General features: G+C 35.0%; 2 protein-coding genes across 7 annotated transcripts; both read right to left on the bottom strand.

Moving 5' to 3' along the window:
- Window positions 1–1,420: 1,420 nt before the first annotated feature.
- Window positions 1,421–12,836, bottom strand: LOC111018586 (Eukaryotic aspartyl protease family protein). Of its 2 annotated transcripts, none has more exons than XM_088126639.1 (10): window positions 12,390–12,836; window positions 12,170–12,299; window positions 11,822–12,069; window positions 7,287–7,499; window positions 6,690–6,852; window positions 6,532–6,605; window positions 5,973–6,060; window positions 4,669–4,744; window positions 3,157–3,228; window positions 1,421–2,002 (listed from the first exon to the last, which is right to left on the bottom strand). In XM_088126639.1, the coding sequence occupies exons 1-10, from the start codon at window positions 12,641–12,643 to the stop codon at window positions 1,839–1,841; spliced, it is 1,482 nt and encodes a 493-aa protein (XP_087982765.1). In that variant the 5' UTR covers window positions 12,644–12,836; the 3' UTR covers window positions 1,421–1,838. The 2 variants fall into 2 exon arrangements, with proteins under 2 accessions (XP_087982765.1, XP_022150427.1); XM_022294735.2 differs by having other exon boundaries at window positions 7,272–7,499; window positions 12,390–12,834.
- A 6,154-nt stretch (window positions 12,837–18,990) lies between these two features.
- LOC111018564 (retrovirus-related Pol polyprotein from transposon RE2) lies at window positions 18,991–23,931 on the bottom strand. Of its 5 annotated transcripts, none has more exons than XR_015792274.1 (5): window positions 22,546–23,931; window positions 21,056–22,251; window positions 20,714–20,946; window positions 19,088–20,626; window positions 18,991–19,005 (listed from the first exon to the last, which is right to left on the bottom strand). XR_015792274.1 is itself a non-coding variant. In XM_022294701.2 (4 exons), exons 3-4 carry the CDS (start codon window positions 21,092–21,094, stop codon window positions 20,324–20,326), a joined length of 684 nt encoding a protein of 227 aa, XP_022150393.1. In that variant the 5' UTR covers window positions 21,095–21,222; window positions 22,221–22,251; window positions 22,546–23,869; the 3' UTR covers window positions 19,737–20,323. The 5 variants fall into 5 exon arrangements, 3 of the variants coding, with proteins under 3 accessions (XP_022150393.1, XP_087982782.1, XP_022150389.1); XR_015792275.1 differs by having other exon boundaries at window positions 20,714–20,819; window positions 22,546–23,930; XM_022294701.2 differs by lacking the exon at window positions 18,991–19,005 and having other exon boundaries at window positions 19,737–20,626; window positions 20,714–21,222; window positions 22,221–22,251; window positions 22,546–23,869.
- Between the last annotated feature and the right edge of the window lie 955 nt (window positions 23,932–24,886).

The raw sequence follows: 24,886 nt of genomic DNA, 5'->3' as shown, positions 1-24,886 counted from the left end.
TTTAGTCTCCCAATTCATTTTTATTGAATTAATCGATCAACTTGCTGTTTCATCAAACATTTATTTTGAATTTCAATAATTTTCTAAACAAAATAATTTTGATATATTTCATTTTATTATGAGAATAAATCATACTATTTTCTGGTCCGAAAGTTTCCACACATTAACATTATATTGACTTTTACAAATCACATCGTCACGAACATGTAGCAATTTCAATTCTGCATTATATCACTTCTCAAAAACTTTAAAAAACTGAAATCGTAGAATAATAACAATTATAATAACGCACCAAGCAATTTCATATTTATAGCATTAAACAATATAAAAATAGATTGGCAAAGAGTTGAGATCTCTTAGTTATAGTTCGAACCTTTTAGTGAACTTAATATCAAAACCTTTGATGCCTCCCAAGTAGGGATGTTTATGGGACGAGGATGGGGAAGGCTTCCCCGTCCCCATTCCCATGAAACTCCCCGTGAAATTTTATGGGGATCGAGATGGAGATCAAATTCCCCACAGGAAAATTTTTCCCCATTTCTTTATTATATTTTTAAAATTATTTTTCAACAAATATTTTTTCTTAAAGAAGTTTTCATTTAATTGCTTAATTTATAAGGTTTAATTGTCTCCAAATGTATATTAAGTGGGTGGATAGAGAAGAATACATAATTTTTTTAGTACATGTATATATAAAGAGACTAATGTAATTTTTTTAGTGTGTACATATACATAAATATTACCAAAAAAATGATGCAAGGCGAGAATCGAGGAATGGGGACGGAGAACATATTCCCCACCCTCGTCCCCATTTAGGTGGTGGAAAAAATTTTCCTCCATCCTCGCCCCACAAGGAATTTAAACAAGGATTTTCCACCCCATTTAGGCCGATACTCGCAGGAACGAACCCCACTGCTCCCAAATTATAGGAGAGTAAAGCACTTACTCATAGTTATAAAAAAAATAATTAAGAAAAATGTATTTAAACCACCACCACTCATTCTCAAAATCAAGGTTTTAAAGGCTGAAGTCTCAATTTCATTAAAATATCGATGGAAATATCAATAAAATGCCAATGTCAATAGATATTTTTGAAAAAGTTATAAAAATAAAAAAATTCCTAAAATCAAACTAACAAACAAGCCTTTAATCACTTCTAAATAAGTTAAAAATAATTAACATTAATATTATGTCCATATTAATGAAATTTTATTGATATTTTCATATTTTGTCGATTTTTTTGTAATATTATAGAAATGTCAATTTACCATTCATGCCGAACCCATAGATACATGAAAATATTGATATAAATGTCTAACACGTTGACGGATATTTAATACCATGCACAAAATACAAACCTGTTAACAATCAGCCCCAATTTTTCCCAACAAATTAGCACGAACAGAAATGGAAGAAAAAGGAAAACAAAACTTAAAGAACTATCAATACCCCCAAGTAGAATAAATATTTCTTACATGTTAACCCTTGAGTTCATAAAACTACCTGCACTTTTTTTTTCCCTATCAGAAACTATACTGAATCTACAAATCTGTTTGCAGAAAGAGGATTCACTTTACAAATCTAAACACAGACCAATCAGAGATGATTTACTTCAGAAAATCTCCATGGGAAAATAAATTGCCCAGGAGAAGCATCTTTGAAAGATAACTCTCTCTCTCTCTCTCTCTCTCTCTCTCTCTCTTTTTCTCTCTCTCTTTTTCTCTCTCCATTATACACAACTGTGATTAGTTTTCAACTACAGTTAAATGAATCTCAAGGATTTCTTCTATACTTGATTCTATCTAAAAATATTACCTCTTGGGTGATGGTATTTTGTGTTAGCTGAAACATCTGAAATGAGCTGACCAGTGCATAAGCAAGATCAGGAACAACAAGATCACAGCCCATTGGGAATTCAATCTGCAGGCTGAAGAAATGGAATGTGAACCAACTAAATGAACTGTTCCAGTCTGTTCATCCTGCACTTTGATGTTTGAAGAACCTGAAAATCAATTACTGGAAATGTGAAAATGGTATTGATTGACCAGTGTGAATCAGTGGGCTCTGAAGATGTCTCAAAGACTGTCAATAAGTTTGTCCACTAACTATCAAAAGAAATAAGAAATATTATTTTGGTTCCTAAACTTTTAAATATATATATATTTTAGAACTGGGAGTCGGAGTTTCGCTCCCCTATACCCAAGGGCATCTGTGCCCGCTCAAAGGTCCAGATCCAAAAGACATCAAAGGTTTTTGGTATTAAGCTCACTAGAAGATTAAGATTGAGACCTCTAAGCCAATATGACCAAGAGATCCCAAGCCCTTGTCGACTGGGCTGTTTGGGGACTAAACTTTTAAATATTTTGTTTCCAAACTTTACATAATTGTTAATTCCTTTTCATAAATGTATCTTTTGTTCATTTATTTGATGAGGAGATGTTTGTGTTGGTAAATTTTTTAAGCTACATCTAGTAGAAGAGGTTTCAAGAAACAAATTTAGATTTTTCTAATGATTAATGAAAAGTTAATCGCAAAGACTAACATGAGTTCTATATGAAGTTTAGGAACTATAGTGGAAATTTTGAAAATTGAGAAACTAAAGTGAAATATTTGAAAGTTCAGGTATTATTTACCATGCTAGGATTTGAACCTATCAGGCTTTACCAATAATCATTGAGATATGAGATTTGAGAACATATAAAATATGCCTTATGGCCTTTTTTTTTTCTTTTATGAAAAAATCAAGCTTTCATCTAGAAAAAAAAAAAAAAAAAAAAAAAAAAAAAAGAAAAACAAAAGGACATACAAAAACAGCCCCAAAAAAGAGCCAAACTGAAAGAATGGGCTACAATCTAGCGAGATCAAACCTAGCCTGTATGCATGTGTTTGTGTTCGTGCAATTGGATTTTATCAAAATCTTCCATAATGAGGCTAGGGTAAAAAATAATAAAAAATCGTCAGTATTTCCCTCTTGTATTCTTTGATTTGTTATTGGAAAGTTTTCTTTCTCGTAAAAAAAAACAATGAAAAAAAAACACCGAAGTTGAGACAAAATACAGTAAATGTCGGGAAAAAATGTGCAGCAAAACATGTAATACTAACGACATTCAGAGATATTAAACTTCAAAGACAGTAAAGCAAAAACTTTATACTCACAGTTGTACTCGGTCCACCCGATTGTCTGGTTTTCAAGATCATATAAAACTAGCTTATTTGATAGCACTAGATCTGCAAGCAAAGGAGATACATTAAATAATTTTCCTGGTTCAAATCTCCACTCTATATTCTTATATTCTCAAAAAATGAAATATGTCATCATTCATCATAGCAACATAGCAAGAAAAAGGCATAGTACCAAACCATCACTCAGGCCCCATTTTTAGTTATTTGTTTCTAAAAATTGTGCCTAGGGTGAGGAAAGAACTTCAAAAAACCGATCCGACCGATCAAAACCAACCGAACCGACATCAGTTGATCGGTTTAATCATGATTGTGGTCGGAGTCGGTTTTGTAATTTACGAAACTGACTCATCAGTCGGTTGATCTGGTCATAAAAGTAATTTCCGACAACTGACCGACTTCCAATAATTTGTTAAAAAAATTTAATATTTTATTTTTAAAAAATGAATACTATGCAAACTGCAGCAACCTTGAAAACCAACAGCCATGGTTTTCAATGTTTCTTTTATTTTTTTTTTATTCGTTTTCAATGTTTTCCCTTTTAATTAATTTTTTCCAATCTTTCTCGAAGGGTTTTCTTCATCCCCTTTCTTTTAATTTTTTTTTATTCGTTTTCAACGTTTTCCTTTTTAATTATTTTTTTTCCAATCTTTCTTGAAAGGTTTTCTTTTCATCCCCTTTCTTCTTTCTCCCCATTCATTCACGTTAGATGCCATAGTAAGACTTTTCCTTACGTTCTTCCTCGACTCATTTTTTGTTCTTTTTTTAGTTATTTTACAAGTTTTTTAGCATTCTTTTTCATGCTCTTAAACATTCTAATAATAACAATAATTATAAAAATTAAAAAAAAAAAAAAACTTTAAACCAAAAGACCAACCGACTGAACCGATCGATCGGTCGCTCGGTACAAAGAAGAGAAGTAAAATAGTCGATTTTGGCCAAAAACCAAATCCAACCGGCCGATGATCACACCCCCAATTATACCTACTTCTTCTCAATTTCTTTGGTAGGTTTTTCACGGTTTCTTACAAGTACATTTGAATTCTTAGTCAAATTTTATAAACAAAAACTAGTTTTTGAAAACTACTATTAGTTTACGAAACAAAAAAGTAAATAGGTGGAAATAGTGTTTATAAGCTTAATTTTAAAGAAAACTACTATTAGTTTACAAAACAAAAAAGTAAATGGGTGGAAATAGTGTTTATAAGCTTAATTTTAAAAAGTACGTCACTTAAAACATGGTTATCATGCGAGCCTTTAGTTTAGTTTTTTTGTGGCATGATTTTTAACCCATAAAATATTCAGTAATAAAGAGCTCTCAAAAGCAAACTGCCTGAATACACAACTCGTGGTCCTACGATCAACAGAAAGGTGAGGAATCATGAATACAACAATAGTTAGCAGCCTTCTTCCCAATAGCAGCAGAATTAGAATTCTTAGACATGAATTAATATTCACATGGAAGAAATTTGGAGTTTAGCAGTTTACCTCCAAAGAGGGTAACGTTCTTCCTATCCCTAGATTGCATCCCACTGTTTTGCCAACCCATACACCACAAGCCCTCCTGTAGAAGTATATATTAGTAAACCAACTCATGCATCTACCCCAAGGAGAGAAATAAACTGATTAGAAAACAAAATTTCAGTACACAGGCTAAACTCTGCTATGGAAATCGTTTGGGTGCAAAAGCATCAAAACCTTTCAGGGTGCAAAAGCATCAAATATGTTTCAGAGCAGATAAGGCTAATTGTAAGGTCTGATGAAGCATGTAAACACAATCGTCTTTCGCAAGCCGACTAGACTATTGATCATATATATATATATGCAGGAACTACATTGAATGAAACTAAAATAGAAAGCTACAAAAGAATAATACTAATAAATAAAAATGTCTATCTGGTCTACAAAGTTAGATTATAAAGAACTGGCCCGTCTAACCATCATGAGATAGCTCAAGTGGTCAATAAGGGCCAATGTAAATAGCAAAGGATTTAGAGGGAATGAGTTCAAACCATGGTGACCACCTACCTAGGATTTAATATCCTACGAGTTACCTTGTCAACCAAATATAGTAGGGTCGGGCGGTTGACCCGTGATAGTCAAGGTGCGTCCAAGCTGGCCTGGACACACGGATTTCGAGAAAAAAAAAAGAACTGGCTTGTCCTCTTAAGATACAATTAGGAGGCGATCCTTTTGTAAAGGTAGCTCTTGGGTGGGGATTCTCTGCCCCAGCCCTTAGGCTGTTCCTTTGTTTTGTGGACTACAATTTGTCGTTTCTTATCAACAAAATAAAGAACTGGCCCATCAAGGTTGTTTTGCTCACAATGTCATTTCATTTGATTTTCAATAGTATAATAAATTTAATCGTCAAACTTAATCATGAATGTTAGGGAAAATAGTGACTATAATCCCAAGTACTTCACTAGGTATTAAATTCATGTTTGGAAATCTCATCTAAATCTCATGAGATGAGAACAAGACAACACTTTTTTTTTATTTGGATAAACAATTTCATTAGTAGTATAAAATTACAAAAGAGGGGAAAATTTCCCATCCAAAGGACAAAAGCACAAATTGATTATGAACAGTGTCAAGTCCTAAGTTGAAATATTGCAGTCCGAAAACATTCAATTGGATCTTAAAACGTTAATACATTATGAATCTAGAAGTACTGTGAACGTAAGCAATTAACAAGCGCAGCCTAATCTTAGACGTTGAAATTTTAAAAATCACCCATTCCTGCAGCAAGCTCAAGGGTTAGTGCACACACAATCTCAGTCCAGCAAACTTACATATTGGAATAGATACTCATGAGGGTAAACCTTCAACAAGAGTGAATTCTCGAAATGGAAAATAACTGGAGGAAATCCATCATCGACACTGCAAATAAATCAAAATATATTAAATGAAGCCGCAGGTCAAATACAATATAGAACAACTTAAACCTCTCCATATCTATCTTAATGAAACAAAAAGGATTTAACATCTTTTCTGACACTAAAAAATGGAGCAGAAAAATTTTATCAGGCAAACTTTTCCAGTAAAAATAATCAGACATATCAGGAGAACAATTGCATAGAACAAGATCAACTACTTTTATCTATGATTCTTGGCCTCAGTATCTCAAATGAACAAGTAAACAATGATGGAGCATCTATTCTATGCCCAATTACAAGTAGAGGTCTATCTTGCTGGATCGTTTCTAGGCTCTAGCTCTAGGATTTTATTTGGATTTCTTACAAAAGTATAGACCAATCAAGCCAATCTTCTGGCTCGGCCGGAACGTAATTTCACAAAAAGACAGTCATATAAATTACAACGACAGGTAATCAAAGTCAGAGTGCTACATACCTTTCTGAGTACTGAAAACATTTATACTCTCCATGAATGGTTTGAACTTCCAAATTAGGTTGCCGTGAGATTATCTACAAGACCAAAATCAAGAGGATCAGCTATATTCATTTGTAATAAAGTTCTCCAATGGATAGAGCTCTTGCATTATCATGTACCATGGTTACTAATGGTCCGTAAATCAATTCTGGAAGATATGCCAAAGTTGTACCAATATCAATGATTGTCCCTTTTCTGTCTCCTGCCTCAAATACATCAGCCGAAATATTTAACATGACACGACCAACTTGTACTCCCGTCATATTGACATTGTAATGTGGCCTAAATTTTAATTACGGGGTATTAATAAGAGATAAATCACATATATAATAAAAAGAAGAGAGTCAAAATATGACATAAATTCTCAAGTAGTGCAAAAAGTTAATAGTTCTAAACCATAAATAGTCAATTTTTATGTGTTCTTTAAAGAATTTATTGAAAGCACTCAACCAAAAAAAAAAAGAAAAAAAAAACTAATTATTGACTTCACTGAACCATAGTTTTGGGTTAGATTTTAATAGCTATTATACTTCATTAGAACAACATATTATATCTTTCTTATTTTTTATTTTTAGAACTCGCAGAAGTAAAACCAACAAGTTAATGAAGGGAAACCAGCTAAATTATACAGATAGGAAAATGATGAAATGCAAAAGTTTGTTAGAAAACAACAATTAAGAGCTACAGAGCACATTGCATACTGATTTGGTACCAACGGAGTCATGTTAACTTTTGGCTGAACAACATGTCCCATTGCAAAGATACCACCGCCATTTATTCCATCTAGGCAATGAGCAAACATCTTTTTCACTTTTCTAGAGGAGGCTAGTTGTGAAATAATAGATGAATTTGATTTCCCAAATCCAAGTATGCCATCAAGTGCTTCTTCGCCGGATGAGCCTAGATCCCCAGATTGTCGGGCACCACATCTACCAAATGATAATAGTAAATAAATAAATTTTAAATTTTAATAATCATAAGAACCAAATAATTTAAATGAAATTGTTCTGAGTGGGATAATTATGAAATTAACAGGAGGATGAACTTATAAGTCCATGTTAACAAAAGCTACAAAGTGGCAATTTTCATCTCTTAGACGATAATAGTTACAATCAGAATTCGTTCAATCATCTTCTAACAGTAGATAAGTGCAACCTAAATAAGTCAAGAGTTTTCTCACTAGAAAAATTCAAGCTTCAAATAGATGAGCCAAGCTTTTTTTTTTTTTTTTGGATAAGAAACGATACTTTCATTGAGAAGAATGAAAAGAGAAACAAAAGAAACCAAAGGGGCCTACAAAAAACCAACCCCGAGAGGAGTCCCTTATAGAAACGGACACCAATCCAAAAGAATGAGACCTAACGGATAATTACAAAAGGCCTTAGAAACAGAGCCCCATAAAAAAGTATTAAATCTAATGAGATCCCAAACATAATCAACATATTTCTCCACCTCCCTAAACAGCCTATTATTTCTCTCAAACCAAATCCCCCAAATAGCAGCCCGAAAACAGGCCTGCCACAAAAAACGACCCCTGTCACGAAAAGGGGGGTGTAACAGCACCTCCCCCATCATCCCCTACAATCTCTGGAACGGGCCCAAGACAAGCCAAAGCAATAAAAGAAATGGAGCCAAACATCCTGAGCGAACTGACAACTCCATAACAAGTGCTCCAAATCTTCAGAGGCATTCCTACAAAGAACGCATCACTGCGCACCCAGACAAAAGGAAAACATCCTTTGGATACGATCTAAAGTATTGACTTTCCCAAGTAAAACTTGCCACCCAAAGAATTTAATCTTCTTCAGAATCTTAATCTTCCAAAGAGAGTTGAACCAACAGGTCGAAGGGGAAGAAGGAGAAGGGGAAATCAAAATATCGAAATAAGATTTACAAGAAAAACCTATCGAGGGGTTGGGGGACCACACCCTCACATCCTCCCTCCCAGCAAATAAAGACACCTCAGACAACAACACTAACAACTCGGACACCTCTAAAGATTCCTGATCCGTCAAAGGATGAGAGAGGCCCAAAGAAATGGAATTAACCTCCCCCCCAGGATTCAAAATCTTGGCCACCGAAAGAAGCCTATTTTCAGATAGCAAATAAAGCCGAGGGAAAGCAAGGCACAAAGGTTTATCACCAACCCACGAATCCTCCCAGAAATAAGTATTTTGACCATCCCCCACAACAGCACGAAGAGAACGAGTAAAAGTAGGGAAACACGAAGCGATAGCCTTCCAAGGATTGTTATTGCTCACCTTAAGACCACCTGCAAGGACCCAGTCAAACGGGTGAGGCCCGTATTTACTCACAATGACCCTTCACCACAGGGCCCTAGGTTCATAGAAGAAGCGCCATAACCATTTAGCTAGAAAAGCCTCATTACTAAGCCTCAAGTTTCCAATGCCCAAACCCCCCGCATCTAGAGGCTTTGTAACCACCTTCCAATTGACTAGATGAGTACCACCCCCCTCCTCTACTCCCTCCCAAATAAAATCCCTCATGATCTTTTCTAGACCCTCAATAACAGCCACCGGGATCTTAAATAGAAACATAAAGTAAGACGGAATTCCCCTCAAAATAGATTGAATTAATGTAAGTCTCCCTCCTTTAGAAAAATACGCTTTCTTCCAAGAAGAAAGGCACTCCTAGGATTATGACCTAAAGGAAGACCAAGATAGGAGGAAGGAAACTCACCAACTTCGCACCCAACCAGGGAAGCCCACTCTCTAAGCTTACCCACGTCACAATTCACCCCAAAAGAGAGCTTTTGCCTCGATTAATCTTAAGGCCAAAAAGAGCTTCAAAAAAACCAAGGAGGCAGTTAAGATTATTGAAAGCATTGTCCTTACCAGAACAGAAAAAGACAGTATCATCTGCAAACTGAAGGTGAGAGAGGGTCACTTTCTCCCTACCCACTTCAAAGGCTCTCAGACTCCCTTTCTCGACCCCAACGGAGACTAACCAGCTAAGAATGTCCACCACCAAAATAAACAGGAAAGGAGACAAGGGATCCCTCTGACGAAGGCCTCTAGAAGCGAAGATTTTACCTCTAGGTCTCCCATTCACCAGTAATTAACCGTCCTAATACAACTCCAAATCCAAGCCCTCCATTTATACCCAAAACCTTTCTTCCCAAAAATCTTATCTAAAAAGTTCCAATCCACGTGAGCTAAGCTTCCTTAAAAACTAGTGACATAGAAAAATACCCACCAAAGCTAAATTAAAAGACAGTCATCAAGCAACCAATCAAATGTTATCAACCACTTTCCATCATAAAAAAGTGAACATCATTATGGAAAAAAAATATATATATATATATTTAAAAATAATAAATAATAAATAATAAAGAAGGGGAGAAGAAGAAAGAGAGCAAGCAAGAAATTTAATAATATTTACTGCACGGGAGTTATTTACTGCAATTATGCCAATAGTGTCTTTTATGGACTAAACACCCGCCATTGGATTTTGAATGGGATAACAAATCTAGAACTATCAGGTGGTATCGGGAGCTATATGCCTGAAACCAGTGAATATAGCTGCCATCCAGCAGGCCAACCACTGGTACAACGACTTGCACTACTTTGACCCCAAGAAAATTACTAACTACTAATCCAAGTTTAATAACTTCCAACAGTCGGTTTATTTTCCCCTAATCGCAATAGAGCTCTAATTTACTCACTTTTCAACCATTTGATTCAATATGAGACGGCAAATGTGGGTGATATAAATGATACTTCATTGGATGATTTACCTATTGATGTAGGAAAGTTAGGGGTTAATTTTGATGAAGATTTTGCCAGCATTTTAGATAAGTGAAAAAAATGAAGGATTTTAAGAAGATGTAGCGTGAAAGATGGATTTTTGTGTATAAGGACAATAAATTATGCACGGCGCCCATACATTCCTTGGACAGAAAACTTTAATGGACATTTATGCCAGAGAACTTAGAGGACGGAACACTTTAGCCGTTATAAAACACTGGACCAGATTAGTTCTCGATTTTATTGGTTTCAGTTAAGAAAAGATGCGCATTTTGTGAAGGAACGTCCTATATGTCAGGTGTACAAAAGAGGTTTAGAACACTAGATTATGTACACATTTACCAATACCAAAAGATATTTGGGAGGATCTCACGATTTACTTTGTGTTGGGTTTACTTAAAACCCTATGAAACAATTTCATTTTTGTCATTGAAGTTGATTCAGTAAAATGACACATTTTATTCCTCACAGGAATACCAATGGGTACCAGTAGTACATTTATCAAATTTTTACTTTAAGAAAAAGAAAAAGAACCATCCATAGCAACAAGGACATTAAAATAAGGGCCACCCCATAAAACCAACATATATCTCTTGAAGCTACGTACTCAGAGGCCATTCAAGCACTGTGGTAGAAACCCCAAATCAATCTGACCAGCCTCTCGTCCACATTGTGCAACTTTGAATCTTCGAGGATAACCAAATAAAGACCAGCTCTAATAATTGTGCCTTTAACGAGGGCTCTCTTCCTCTAGATCCAAACCCTCCACCTTCTAGTCTGGTACTTTCATTAGGCATGATCCTTTTCAGCGCAAGAATGCACTAGAGGAAGATTTAGATAAATGGCTAATGGAAGGTATATTCCATCGGTAGTTCCTCGAATACCTTCATCATACAATAAATTTGTCTCCAGTCACCTCGGCAAGAAAGTTTCCCTTCCATACATACACTATTATAAACCTCAAGAATAGAGACTCTGGTGCTTTTGCATTAGATTGGATAAAATGACCAAAATGAAATGCCAACAAAGAGCTAATTACCATTTTGGACGGTTGAAGGCAGATGTCATATGGTTAATTGGAAGACTCTTCTTCGCACAACTCTTAGGGAGGCTTCAAGTAAGGTGGTGGGGGGTGGGGAGAAAGGAAGCTCCATTACTTAATAATTGGTTGCGGAGATTTACAATTGTGCCTAATTCTCTTTTGTCATTCCACTTACTACTAGTACTATGGCTTGAAAAGCATGGTTAGAGCTCAAACTCGTAGGTAAAGGGACAGTTTGCACTCCCCTTGGATATCTATTCCAAAAACTTTGTTCTCTACATAAAGGCTCCTATCCTTTTGAGTTTTGCAAGGGACAAAGTTTTGCAAGGTGATCTCCCTGAAGCTTCTTCTTTCTATATTATATGCCACCGTCCTTGATCATCATTCCCTATATTGGGGCTACAGAGTACATAATAGTACGTAGGTTAAAAAAAAAACTCACCCAAACTTGATACTTCCATTAGCAGCTGTAGTTTCAAGGTCTCCAGAAACCCGATCATATTGTACGTAGTCCTTGATGAAGTATCCAGCAGTTGAGCTCCCGTCGCCGTATATCTGAAGGTATGGACAGGACATATTACCAGTGCAGCCTGAAAGTGGACCCCCATTCACCTCCAAGCAAAATTGTTCATCGCAGGAAACCAATTTCCCAGTTGTGGATTCCTCTATATTATACGGAGTGAGCTCCATCTGATGCCAAATTCAAACCACTCCAATTAACCCCATCGCAATACCAATCAAAAACCAACCATAGAGACTGAAAATAAGAAGACATTTACTGAAACAATACCCCAAGAGTGCTTTTCCTCGGACACTCCATACACTGAATACAATTCACCCACACGATGTCACTCCCTGTATCAACTTGAACATAATAGTCCTTGGGAGGAGTTCCAATTCCAATTTTTGCATAGTAAAGCCTGGAAAAGAAGTGAACCCTTCAATTAAGACCACAGCAGAATCGATCAACACACACAATACTGAACGAAATTCAAAAATATATCACTAACCCGACGGCATCAGGTCGGCCGGAGCCACCGAGTGGGATATCGACGCCGGCAAGAAATCGAAGCTGACGGCTGATGTCGTGCGCCTTAAGGGTACTAAGAGAACGCTCCCGGCCGGCATACTTGTATTTGACGCTGAACACGCCGCTTTCAGCAGAGACACCGCCGCCGCCGGTGATGGTGTTGGAAAGCAAGTTGAAGATTACAAGGAGCAACAGAGTCAAAGGGCGTGAAGTACCCATGCCGGCGGTGGCCATAAACGACGGTTTTTGAAGCTCGACGGCCTCCGGAAGGGCCTGAGCTCCGGCGTAGGCTTCTGAAACTTCAAATTCTGAGCAGAGCAAAGACCATTTTTCCTCTCCCGGCGATGGCTGGAGGAACCGAAGAACACGATGGGCTCCTCCTGTTCTTAGACGTTCCTTTTTTCCTTTTTTTACTTTTCTATTTACTTTCTCTCTTTTTTCTTTCACTTACTTTTAAGTACTTTATTTATTCATTTTTATAAAGCCTTTGGTGATGCAATTTCATTGAAATAATTACTTAATCCTTTTAAATTTTATGATGGTTTAATTGATTGATTTTAGTAATTAACCGTTTAATGTCTACCGTGAAAAAATTCGTTAACGTATATAGATCGATTATCGATCTAGAATTGAAAGACCAACGGAATTTCATGTACATGTCTTTGCTTTCCATTCGAGAAAAGTTTAACAGCACAACCAAGAGTGGATGGAGGAAACTCCTTTATAGACTCGTCCATTTTACTTTTTTCGTTTTATTGATGTACTAAAAAAATCGCTCGAGAATATAATTAATTTTTTACATGTATTAAATCGATGGTTTGTGTAAATGTATGGCCTAGTATTTTAACTTAAATGTTATTTTTTAAAAAGTTTAAAGGTTCAAACCTCAAATTTTGAGGGGAGGAGTAAATGTCTTAATCGCTGAGCTAAATTCATGTTAGCATACATAATTTATTGTACTTATTTACCTTTTAAAGTTAAAAAAAAAACTAATTAAATTATTCTTATCTTTTAAATTATAGTTGTATATAGTTTATGCGTTGGATAATAATGAAGTGATATTAATCATACGTGATTGTGTTATTAAATTAAGCAAAAGATAAAAAAAAAAAGGCGGGCAGCCCTTGGTTCCTCCTCGAAATTGGGCTTCCAATTATATGTGATTCTCCTTTTGGTGATCGTTTTTTATGTCACTAGCAGCTCTCAAGGTGAATACTAATGTTGGTTTTCTTAAGGGTTCGCTTCGTGGCGGGATTGGTGTGGTCATTCGTGATATCGAAAATCATCGTTCTCTCCTAGCAACTTCGATGTTCCTTCTCCACTATTCCTCGGTTGATCTGACGACAGCTCGCGCTTCTTCGTGGTGTCCATTTGGCTTGAGAGGGGGCTGTGGGCCCATCATGCTAGAGTCAGACTCCTTAGGGTGTTTTCGGTCCCTTAATCAAGATATTGAGAATCTGTTTGAGGTGATGTGTTTTCTTGTTGAGATCCATATGAAGGTAATGCATTAGCTCTTAAACTGTTTGTTCCACAGGTGAATTGCATTTGACTTGAGGAGGTTCCTTTTGAAGTTTCCTCTTTAATTGCTTCGAATCGTTTGGCTTCCTTTTATAGTTTCCATTATCATGTACTTGTAATTAAAAAAAAAAAAAAATCAATGAGGCACTTGGATCTATAATTATTTTTCAAAGGAAAAAAAAAAGAAAAGAAATACTTATAATTATTATAAAATAAAAATGAAAATTTGTTTTTATAGTTCCAAAATAAATATTTGTTGTAGACCTCAATATAATGTAATAATCTATATTTTTCGATGCGGTGGATCCAATATTTAATATCATAAAAGAATGTCAAAGCTCAGCGGTAATTGACATATACTCCTAACAATGAGATTGTGAGCTCAATCCCCCACCCCACATATTGTACTAGAAAAAATTATATATCATAAAAGAATTTTAATGTAGAGAGGGCCCAAATGTATAGATATAATAAAAAAATATATCACTTTTACCAATCAATTTTAACCTAAATTTTTTAATTTTATTAATTTTCATTTTAGACTTGGATTGTATTCAATCTCCACATTAAACTTTAATAAGTATTGCAACTTTGATAAATTTTCATTTAAAAATTTGTTAAAAAAATATAATCATATGTATCAAATAATTATAAAACATATACATTATATGAAATTGACAAGATTCGCCATAGACTTTTTTTTTTAATTGGTAACTTTAATATTCATCAAATTTAATTCGTACAAAACTTGATTTTCATTAAATTAAATTAGTAATTTTTTTTTTGTTAAAATTAGTTGATGAATTAAAGGAAAAAGTTTCAATGTTCTATACGTCCATTTAATTAAAATAGTAACGTTTTACAATGATGTTCATAATCGGGGATCGATTTCAAGATCCTCGAGATTGCGGCAGCTCGATCGGCAAACATCCTCCAACGTTGTCCCTTGGTAGTTTGTTGATGTCTACCATCGTTGCTTTGAAGTTTTTTTTTTTAATTTTTTCTTTAATTTCTCTTCTAGGATTCAAAGGGGTCAAAAGGAGATGAATATTATATGTTAAAATATGGAAAAAGTTTCGATCATAAACAAAAGTTTTAAGATGGAATATATGGAATTTACATATTTGTTATGAAACAAACTTACCTAGGATGGTACCCTCACTTAAATTACAAAACAATCCTTTACATTAATATTAATTGATTTTTAAATTCCAAAATTCATTAATTCGAAGGTTATATTTTGAATCTCATGATATTTGCTTAATGAAACCTTTCAAAAGAAGCTAAAATATCAAAACATTCAAAAATATCATCAAATCCCTCAAATTCGAAAACCTCAAAAAATATCCTCAAATTCCCCAAATTCGAAAACCCCAAATTCTTCCGACTGCTTGTGCCTTCTCCAACGATTTACCTCGATTTCGTCTGCTCCACCATTCGTCTGCTTCATCTATATCAGAGGCTTCGTATCCGTCGCAGAGTTGTCTGTTTCCATCGTCGAGCTTCAGCCTCATCATCGGGCCCGAGGCCTAAAGGCCGGCCCATGCCCAGCCCAAGCCCGATCCAAGCTCGATCCAAGGTCAACGTTTGACCGGTCCGGCCCAATCCAACCCTTTTATTAATTGGATTGGATATGGATATTCATTTTTTAATTTGGGCCGGCCCGTGGGCCAGCCCGTTTGAGTCGTATTTGGATTGGCCCGTAGGGCCGGCCCAAAAGCCCGATCCAATATTTATTAATATTTATATTATATAATATTAATATATTCTTTTATTATTTATTTATTATAAAAAATAAATTAGATATGGTAGGCTATAGGATCTTTTGTTTCCCCTAGTACATATTACGAAGAGATTCTATCACTTCCCAATATTTCATTTAAATCATTGTTTTGAAACATATTACGAGGAAACTCTCCAACTTCCCAAATTCAAAATTTAAAATTATTTTAAATATATCTAATATTAGGTTGTAATTTTTAAAATTTTTTAATACAAAATTTTCTTATAAATATCAACATTCTTTTCTTTTTCTTCACTCAAATTCTAATTCTAATTCTCAATCTCAAATCCTCTCAAGTTCCAATTTGGAGTGTTTAAATTTTCAATTTCTCTGGTAAAAAGATATAAATTTAATTTTTAAAAATAAAAAATATAATTTTTTAAAATAAGGCAACTTGAATTTATAAAATATGACATAATAAAATTTATTAGTAAGATTATAAAAATAACAAAAAAAATGTACCAAAAATTATATAAAAACACATATTCTAGAATTTAAAAATAAAAAACTTAGTTTGGAAATTATTTAAATTTTAAAATTTGATAATTAAAAATATATTAATATACGGGCCGATCCAAGCCCGATCCAAAGGGCCGATCCAAGTCCGATCCAACTTTGGCTCAACAACTTAGGCCCATGGATTGGGCTATGAGCCTAGGTTTGAGTGGTTGGGTCGGTCCAAGCCCGACCCAAACAATACTTGAGGCCCGTAGGGCTTGGGCCTGGGCCAAGCTTGGGCCATTACTTCTTTGGGCTGGGCCGGCCCGGCCCAGCCCAATGATGAGGCTGAGTCGAGCTGTCTGTTTCCGTTCTATCATATCGTTTTTGTCCGCTTCTTCGTCTCCAGTCCCCACCTCCGTTTTTCTCCGTCGCTGGAGCAGTTCGTCTCCGTTTATCCCGATCAAAAAGTTTGCATTCCAATAGATCCTAATGTTGAAAACCTTGTTTTTTTTTTGTACTGTTAAACCCTTTTCTTGTACTTTATTTTTTGTATATATTCCAATATATCCTAATGTTAATTTCATACCCAAGTAGTATCCAATAGTTGTATATATAGGGTTATATGGGAATATATCTTATAGTGAGTTTGATCTTAGCATACAAAGCACCATAACAAATTTGTGCATTTCCCTTTTTGTGTGTAGGGATATATGAGGATATATCTTATAATGGTTGTCTTGCACTCTTTACCTTTTTGTGTATAGGGATATATTGGGATATATGAGATATATGGGCAAAAAGTGCTCGAACGGAGAGGAACCTATTGAATCAAATCTGAAATGCGTCCGATGGTGGCTTCCCACAACCGGTGGGAATTTACACACGAAGAAAGATGAAATTTGATATTTTTTCCATTAATAATAATGGTAAATCATTGGAATAAATTTTTTTTGAAGTGTGAATCAAGCGTTGAAATTTTGTATGGGGCCCACAATAATTAAAGGAATATGATTACAATTTAGGGATTCAAATCTTTTAAATTTCCAAAAAAAAATAACTATAATAAAAGTAAAGGTAATAAATAAGGGTAAAATCGGTATTATAAAAAAATCCTACATGTAGAAATCTAAAAGTGTAAAATTTGAAAACTTTAGACATTTGTGAAATTAAGTTTAAAAAACAGCCCTCCGAAAACATTATCTCAAGTTTTAAATGTCAAGTTTTTCAATATTTTGAAGAAAAAAATAATAAATATAAAAATTTAATAAAAATATTTAAATTAATAAATAAACATTTCATTATTTTAAAATAAATATTATGTGTCCAAGTAATATTAAGTGGATTATTATTTATTTATTATTATTGTTATTTTAATGATATGAAGTAATCTATTTTTTTAGCCAATGTTTAAAATAAATATTATGTGTCCAAGTAATATTAAATTGATTATTATTTATTTATTTATTTATTATTATTATTGTGTCATTTTTACTCGTTTTTATCTCCATCGTTTGTTGAATAGGCATGTCATGACCAATTGTATTATAACTTAACAGATATATAAGATAGTATTACCCTCCTAAAATCGAATGTTCAATCTCTTAACATCACATTGGTTGAACTTAAAAGAAATGTCACGTAAGCATTTAATTAGAAAAATATTCATTTTTCTAGAATTACAATTTAAGAGAGGGTGGAGATTGGATTGTCTTTGAAGAATGTGCTTTGAGTTAAAAAAAATATTCGTTGGTCATTTTTTTTAATCTACCATCTTTAAAATATTTTTGGACCATTTTGTATTTTATATTTATATTTATGTCACTTATGAGATGAAAAAGGCATGTAGGCTTTAAATTAAATTTTATACCTATTTTTTCACTTCTAATCTTCCAAATTTCTATTAATAAATATATAACTAGAATTTCAATTTCCAAAAGATTTGTTTATTTTTATCATTTTGCAACATATAAATATTTTGATTGGTTTCATATATTTAATAGCATTTTGAATTTGTAATAACTTGTAATGTAACCTAAAGGAAGTAGGAGGTCAGACAACATCCTAGATATGGAGAAAGGTGAAGCCAGCGACACGATAAGTTACTGTCACTTTCACCTAAATCATGATATAGACATGTCGTCATTCTGTTTAATTCTTATTTATCATTCAGCTTAGTTTGGGATTATGGAACATCTAAATTTTTGTAATTTTTATTTCCAGTTATGTAGTGTATAGTGTATAAATTTTGTGCGATTGTAATAATTTTTTTACAAAGTGGATTTCTTTTGGAAGGATCGTGGTTTTTCTCCTGTTGGAAGTTTTCCATGTAAATGAATCAATCTGTATACAATTGAGGAAAAATGTGTGGGAGAGCACTTAAATAATCCTCGGCACATTCGGGGTATTTCTCTCCCCCCAATTTGTTTTCAACAAAATTAATACTCTTAAGTTTCCAAATATTATTTAGGTGAGAAATTTATTTTATAATATCTAAAATAAATTCTCAATTTTTAATGGTCTTCGTATCACCCATAATTATTACGATTTGAATTAATAAAACGTTAACAGTTAAAATAATTCTCTACACCTAAATCAAAACTTTTTTACACGTTTTTAAAATTGGGTGACCGCAATCACACTTCATAGATGGTTGGTAGTCGATGCAAACCATTTTTAGTCAGAAAATAATTAAACTACAAAAGGAGGAGAAATTTTAGAGCGGAAAAAATTTGGTAAAATATTTAAAGGTTGAAGAGAGAAAATAAAGAAATATGTTGATGCAGAATTGCTCCACAGATTAGTCACGAGCTAACTGAAGCGAGCTGTTGAGGTGCGATCTCTGAGACAATGGGACCTGCACAAGGAACAAACACACTGACGCCCAAGTTAATGTGAGCTCGAGCTGTAGTAGGTCGTTCTCAGACAAAATTGCATACCTGTTCTTCATGTTGTAACTGATAGAAAGGTGGAGAATCATCCAGCAATATGCTCTTATCCCTTTAAAACAAAGGGGCGAGTTCCTTTCTTGTCTTAAGTGGAGTGTCCCTTTTATAGGCAGGTAGAGGGACAAAGCTGTTGAAGCCGTTCCGACCGACGGTCTGGCTCCCAAGTCGATGGTCGAACCTGAGGTCGGATTACTCAGGTCGGTGAAGCTTGATTCTCCTTCTTAGCTCGGCAGGTGTCAGGTCGGTGAGTACGGATGATCTGATTTATCCCTTCTGGTGACTCCAAACTGAATAGAAACGTACACTTGTCGATACTTAATTTTACCACCAACAAAATATATCTAAGAAAATAAAAGAAAAATAAAAGTAATAAAGAGATGAAATTTGTAGACACATAAAAATTCGAGAGAGAGATATATGCCAGAGAGAATAGTCACACACAAAAAGTTAGAGTTGGGGAAAAAATGAAATTTTGAATTTTCTTTTGAATTTTATACATTTGTCTTTATTTATTCTGTCATCTCTTACCAAATTCAACTAAAAATTTATTCGATAACATGTCATGCCGTTTTTAATTAACTGGCGGAAAATAACAAAATATTGTGATGGAAATTGCATATAATAGTATTACATCTAAGAGTAACTTAATATTTGTCTTAACATTAATGAAAGTAAGTGGGTATATATATAGGTCATACAAAATAGAGCAATATTGCAGAATGTTTAGTTACAAAATAATAACTATGTAACTAATCCTAATACTCCCCCTCAAGATGGAAGTAGAATATTTGAAACTCCCATCTTGGACAGTAGAGAAGAGAAAGCGGGAACAAACCAATTCCAATCCAAAAAATACTTCAAGGAACCCAAATCCTTCAGCTTAAAAATAGCATGAAGGTGAGTTTTCAAAGCATCACTAGCAGTAGAAGAAGCACCGGTGATTATTATGTTGTCCACATAAACCAAAAGTGTCAAAAAGGAGTCCGACCTTTTTACAAACAAAGAATAATCTGATTTTGTTTGCTTGAAACCCAGCTGTAACAAGCTATGTGAAAACTTATCGAACCACTGTCGGGATGCTTGTTTGAGACCATAAATGGACTTGTGAAGCCGGCATACAAGACGCTCCCCCTGAGAAGCAACAGCCTTATTCTTATATCCAAGGGGCAAATCCATATAGACCTCCTCGAAAAGATCGCCATTCACAAAAGCGTTGTTGACATCCAATTACACCAATGGCCAATTTAAGGATACAACTATTGTGAGCAAAACCTTAACACTAACAAGCTTCGCAAATGGTGAAAAAGTCTCGATATAATCAAGGCCTTTCTGTTGAGTGTACCCTTGAGCAACAAGTCGTGCTTTATAACGATCAATAGTACCATCAGAATGGTATTTGATTTTGTACATCCATTTACAACCGATGGAATGATGACCAGAGGGCAAAGGAACAACAGACCAAGTGTGGTTGGCTTCCATGGTTTGTAACTCACTGTGCATGGAGTCACGCCAACAAGAGAATGGAACGACCTAATGATAGAATTGCCGCTCAAAATCAGTGGATATATTCAGAATAAAATTCTTGTAGGATGGCGATAATCTGTCATAAGATAAAACCTTCTGCAAAGGATACCGAGACTGAAAAGGGGGCAAAGCAGCAGAAGCAAGCAAATTACAGTGATAATCCTTAAGATAAGATGGGGGCCGAGAATCCCTCTGTGACCTGCGAACAGATGTTGAAGGAATAACAGAAATTGACTGTTGAATCCAGGGATCAACAGGCATAACAACAGACGGCACAACAGAAGTCTTAATATCAACAGCAGATGGTACAACAGAATTCTCAATGACTGCAGATGGGACATTAGAATTCTCAACAATAGCAGCAAATGGAACATCAACAACATGATCATCATGCAAAATAACAGCAGTGAAAGATGGAAAATTAGAATTATTTACCACATAAGCAGTGGTAGCATTATGTATAGGAGAAGCCATATCATGAGTCCATGCATTAGTTGGTGTGACATCCACAGCAGGACTATGCAAGTTGGAAGCATTATGAGGCAAAGAAGATACACCAGAAGGACTGCTAACAAAATCAAAAGCTTTCGGCAAAACAAAATCTGGGAATGGATCAACAGAATCAGTTGGCAATGATATTGAACTAAAAGGGAAAATCTGCTCATGAAAAACGACATCCCGAGAAAGAAAAAACTTTATGTGTTCAATATCAAATAATCGATACCCTTTAACTCCCAGAGGATAACCAACAAATACATAAGGTATAACCCTGGGATGAAATTTAGAACGATGAGAGAGCATTGTAGAAGCGAAACATAGACAACCAAAAGTACGCAAATCATTATAATCAGCTTCATTACCATATAAACAAGAGAAATGAGTTTGCCAATCAAATATAGATGACAGAGTTTGATTAATCAAATAAGCAGCTGTGAGAACACACTCCCCCCAAAAAGTAATAGGCAAGCGAGACTGAAAATATAAAGATCTTGCAACATTTAATAAGTGTTGATGTTTTCACTCTACAACCGAATTCTGTTCAGGACGTTCTACACAAGAATATTGATACAAGACACCCTTGGAAAGGAAATATTTAGTAAAGGATAATTCAGGAGCGTTATCCAACCGAAATTGCTTAATAACCTTTCCAAATTGGGTTGCTACATACTGAAAAAAACTGAGGCACAATAATGAGAGCATCTGATTTCTTTCTCATCATAAAGATCCATGTAAAACGAGAGAAATCATCAACGATAGTAAGGAAATATCGATACCCATTATGAATAGGAGATAGATATAGCACCCCAGGTATCACAATGTACAAGATCAAACGAACATTCAGTAAGGTGGTTATTTGAAGTAAAAGATAAACGACGTTGTTTTGCTAAGGGACATATCAAACATGGGTCATCAGAAGAAGTTATACATGAATCTAAATGTAAAATATCTTTGAGAACATTTAGATGTTTAAAGATAGATGACCAAGTCTATTGTGCCAAATATTAACAGAAGACAAATGAACAACAGCATATACATAGTCTTTGAAGAACAGCGAACAACAGAGGCCGTAGAGAACAGATAAAGTCCGCGCAATAGTTACCCTTGCCAATCGTCTTCAAAGAAAACTTATCCTGGATTAGACAAGAATCACCAGAAAATTGAACAATTAGTAAAGAAGTCCTGATTAAAGCACCAACAGAGATCAGATCGAATCGAAAATGGGGAACAAAAAGGACTTTTTAGTATATCACCAACAAACTCAACATTGACTCGAGAATTATCAGGCAGTGAAATATGAACCCCAGAAACTGATCTCAGACCAAGAAATAAATCACGAGAGTAACAAATGTGTGTAGAAGCGCCAGAATCTATCACCCACTGATCAGTAGAAATTCCAGAATTTTGTAAAGCATAAAAACATGTACCTACAACATGTGAAGTACTTGGTTCAGATTCAGTTTTCACTTTCGCCAAATGAGATTGAAGAAGATTTAACAATCCTTGGCATTGATCAGCACTAATATGCGAAAGAGAATCTGAAATAGCATTTGGAGTAGGCTTGGATGGAGGCTCAGTAGCCTTAACAGAAGTCTTCTGTGGATGATTAGTTCGATTACCAGAGGTGCGATAACCAGGGGGATAATCATGGAGCTTGTAACAGCGGTCCACTGGTGTGTCCTGAGAGACCACAATGAGTACAAACAGATTTATCCTTTTGTTTGCCCTGATTCGAAGAAGATGAGCGATTCTGATTAGAATTTGAGGAATTAGAACTCTGTGAAGATCCTCAAACCAAAAAAGCAGCTGACGGTACAGACGAAGGCACAAAGGGAGAAGAAATTGATGAGATAGCACGCTGTTGAACTTCTTGTGAAACTAGAGTGAAAGCCCGATTGATCGTCGGAGGTGGCTTCATCAACAACATCTGAGCAGGAATTTGGCTGAATCAATCATTAAGACCAATAAGGAAGCACATAACGTAGTCCGTCTGGAATATTCGATGAGAGATTTGATAGCTCCATAAGTACATCGTCCACAAGAACAATTAGGGCGATAAGCAGAGAGTTCAGCCCATAAAGTTTTCAATTTCGTGAAATATGCACTTACAGAAAGTTGATCTTGTGTCAAATTAGAAATATCACGTCGAAGCTGGACTAGCCGAGGACGATTTTGTTTTTGGAAGCGCTCTTGCAAATCAAGCCAAATATCTCTTGTGGAATCGGCAAATAGTGTTGAGAATGACGCATTGTTTTGAACAATTCAAGGAAATGTGGATGCATAGCTTGTGTTGTGGAAGTCAATGTGTCCAAATGACACATGGATGACACAATATTTTTGTTTTGGGACCTTGGGGAGCATATCGGCAGCAAAACGATTTAGCATCGAGGTCGTGCCGATTTTGCTTTCAAGGTAGTGGTTCCGCCCACGGCACAACGCTTTTAGCTCCCGGTTCAATTTTGTCCTTTATTTCCCAACAAATAGAACACTAGCCGAAATCTCCTTTCAAAGGATCCAAGAAATAGGACGCGGAAGCGAGCCATCAACAAATCCGAATTTGTTCTTCACCGTAAAAGCAATCGTCATCGATCTACTCCACGAGGTGTAATTTTCATCATTGAGTAATTCAGAAACCAAAACAAGGTTAGTATTATCAAAGTGGTGAAGAAAATACGAAATTTAGGTATTGGTCCAGATGAGACTGAGTAGGAGAAGATGAAGATAGAGTTGCAGTAGGATTTACAAACTCATCTTCAACCATGGCTAGAAGGCGGTGGCGGGAAACTCAAGAAAATTTTCTTGGGAAAATCGCCAAATGGAAATCCTCAGAAAAATCACAAGTATAATCTCTGATCCCATATTACATTTGAGAGTAAATATTTGCCTTAACATTAATGAAAGTAAGTGGACCATATATATAGGTCACAGAATAGAGCAATATTGCAGAATGTTTAGTTACAAAATAATAACTAACTATGTAACTAATCCTAATAAATAGACCATTGAAATTTAATAAGGAAAAATACATGAATAATATAATAACAAAATAAAGAGTTGTTTGATCAAGAATTTGACCAAGTCTACGAAGCTCAATTATGCCCCGACTGACTATCGGACGAGCTAAGGTATTAGCAAGTAGAGGACATGCAAGCACTCTGACGTTCAAATTAGTAGTTGGTCAATCTATATTCGAGAGGATAATATAGTTTCGTGTACCTGAAAATGAGGTTGAAGGTTTCTATTTATAGGCGCAGCTTCCAACAAGCCTTCAATGGCTCTCCGACAGCCTAAGAATCGCGGCATGTTATCATAGATGGTGTAAGAATTTCATGCCTGCATAAGTATCCTTTGATCGGCTCAGCTGCTAACTCAATGACCAAAATGTGAGGCTTAGGTCAGCTCGCATGGAACATGAATTGCGACTGTCACCAATAGTTCGGCTCGACCTCCTATAGAAGTCCGAATTACAATTCCTATCATGTGTGAATCATCATGCTAACTCATCACTGTTCAACATATTACATGTTTACACGTGGTTGGTGAGAAATCACCCCACAATAGTTATGGCGAAGATGAACATAACCGAATGATTAAGGTACCTTTACTTCATCTACAAGATTGTAGCTAATCTTGTATAATTGGATATTTTAAAAAGATATCATGCTAGAAATATATTAAAAAAAACAAAATTAAATAACATAAAAATTATAATTATGGACACGTCATAAAGTCTAAATTAAATAAAATTTTAAAGTTCTAATGTAAAGG

This window comes from Momordica charantia (genome assembly GCF_013281855.1).
Source record: "Momordica charantia cultivar OHB3-1 chromosome 7 unlocalized genomic scaffold, Mcharantia_2.0 BLBB01000007.1, whole genome shotgun sequence".
Lineage (NCBI taxonomy): Eukaryota > Viridiplantae > Streptophyta > Magnoliopsida > Cucurbitales > Cucurbitaceae > Momordica > Momordica charantia.
Note: the sequence above shows the minus strand (reverse complement) of the source record. Positions and strands in the feature narration are given on the sequence as shown.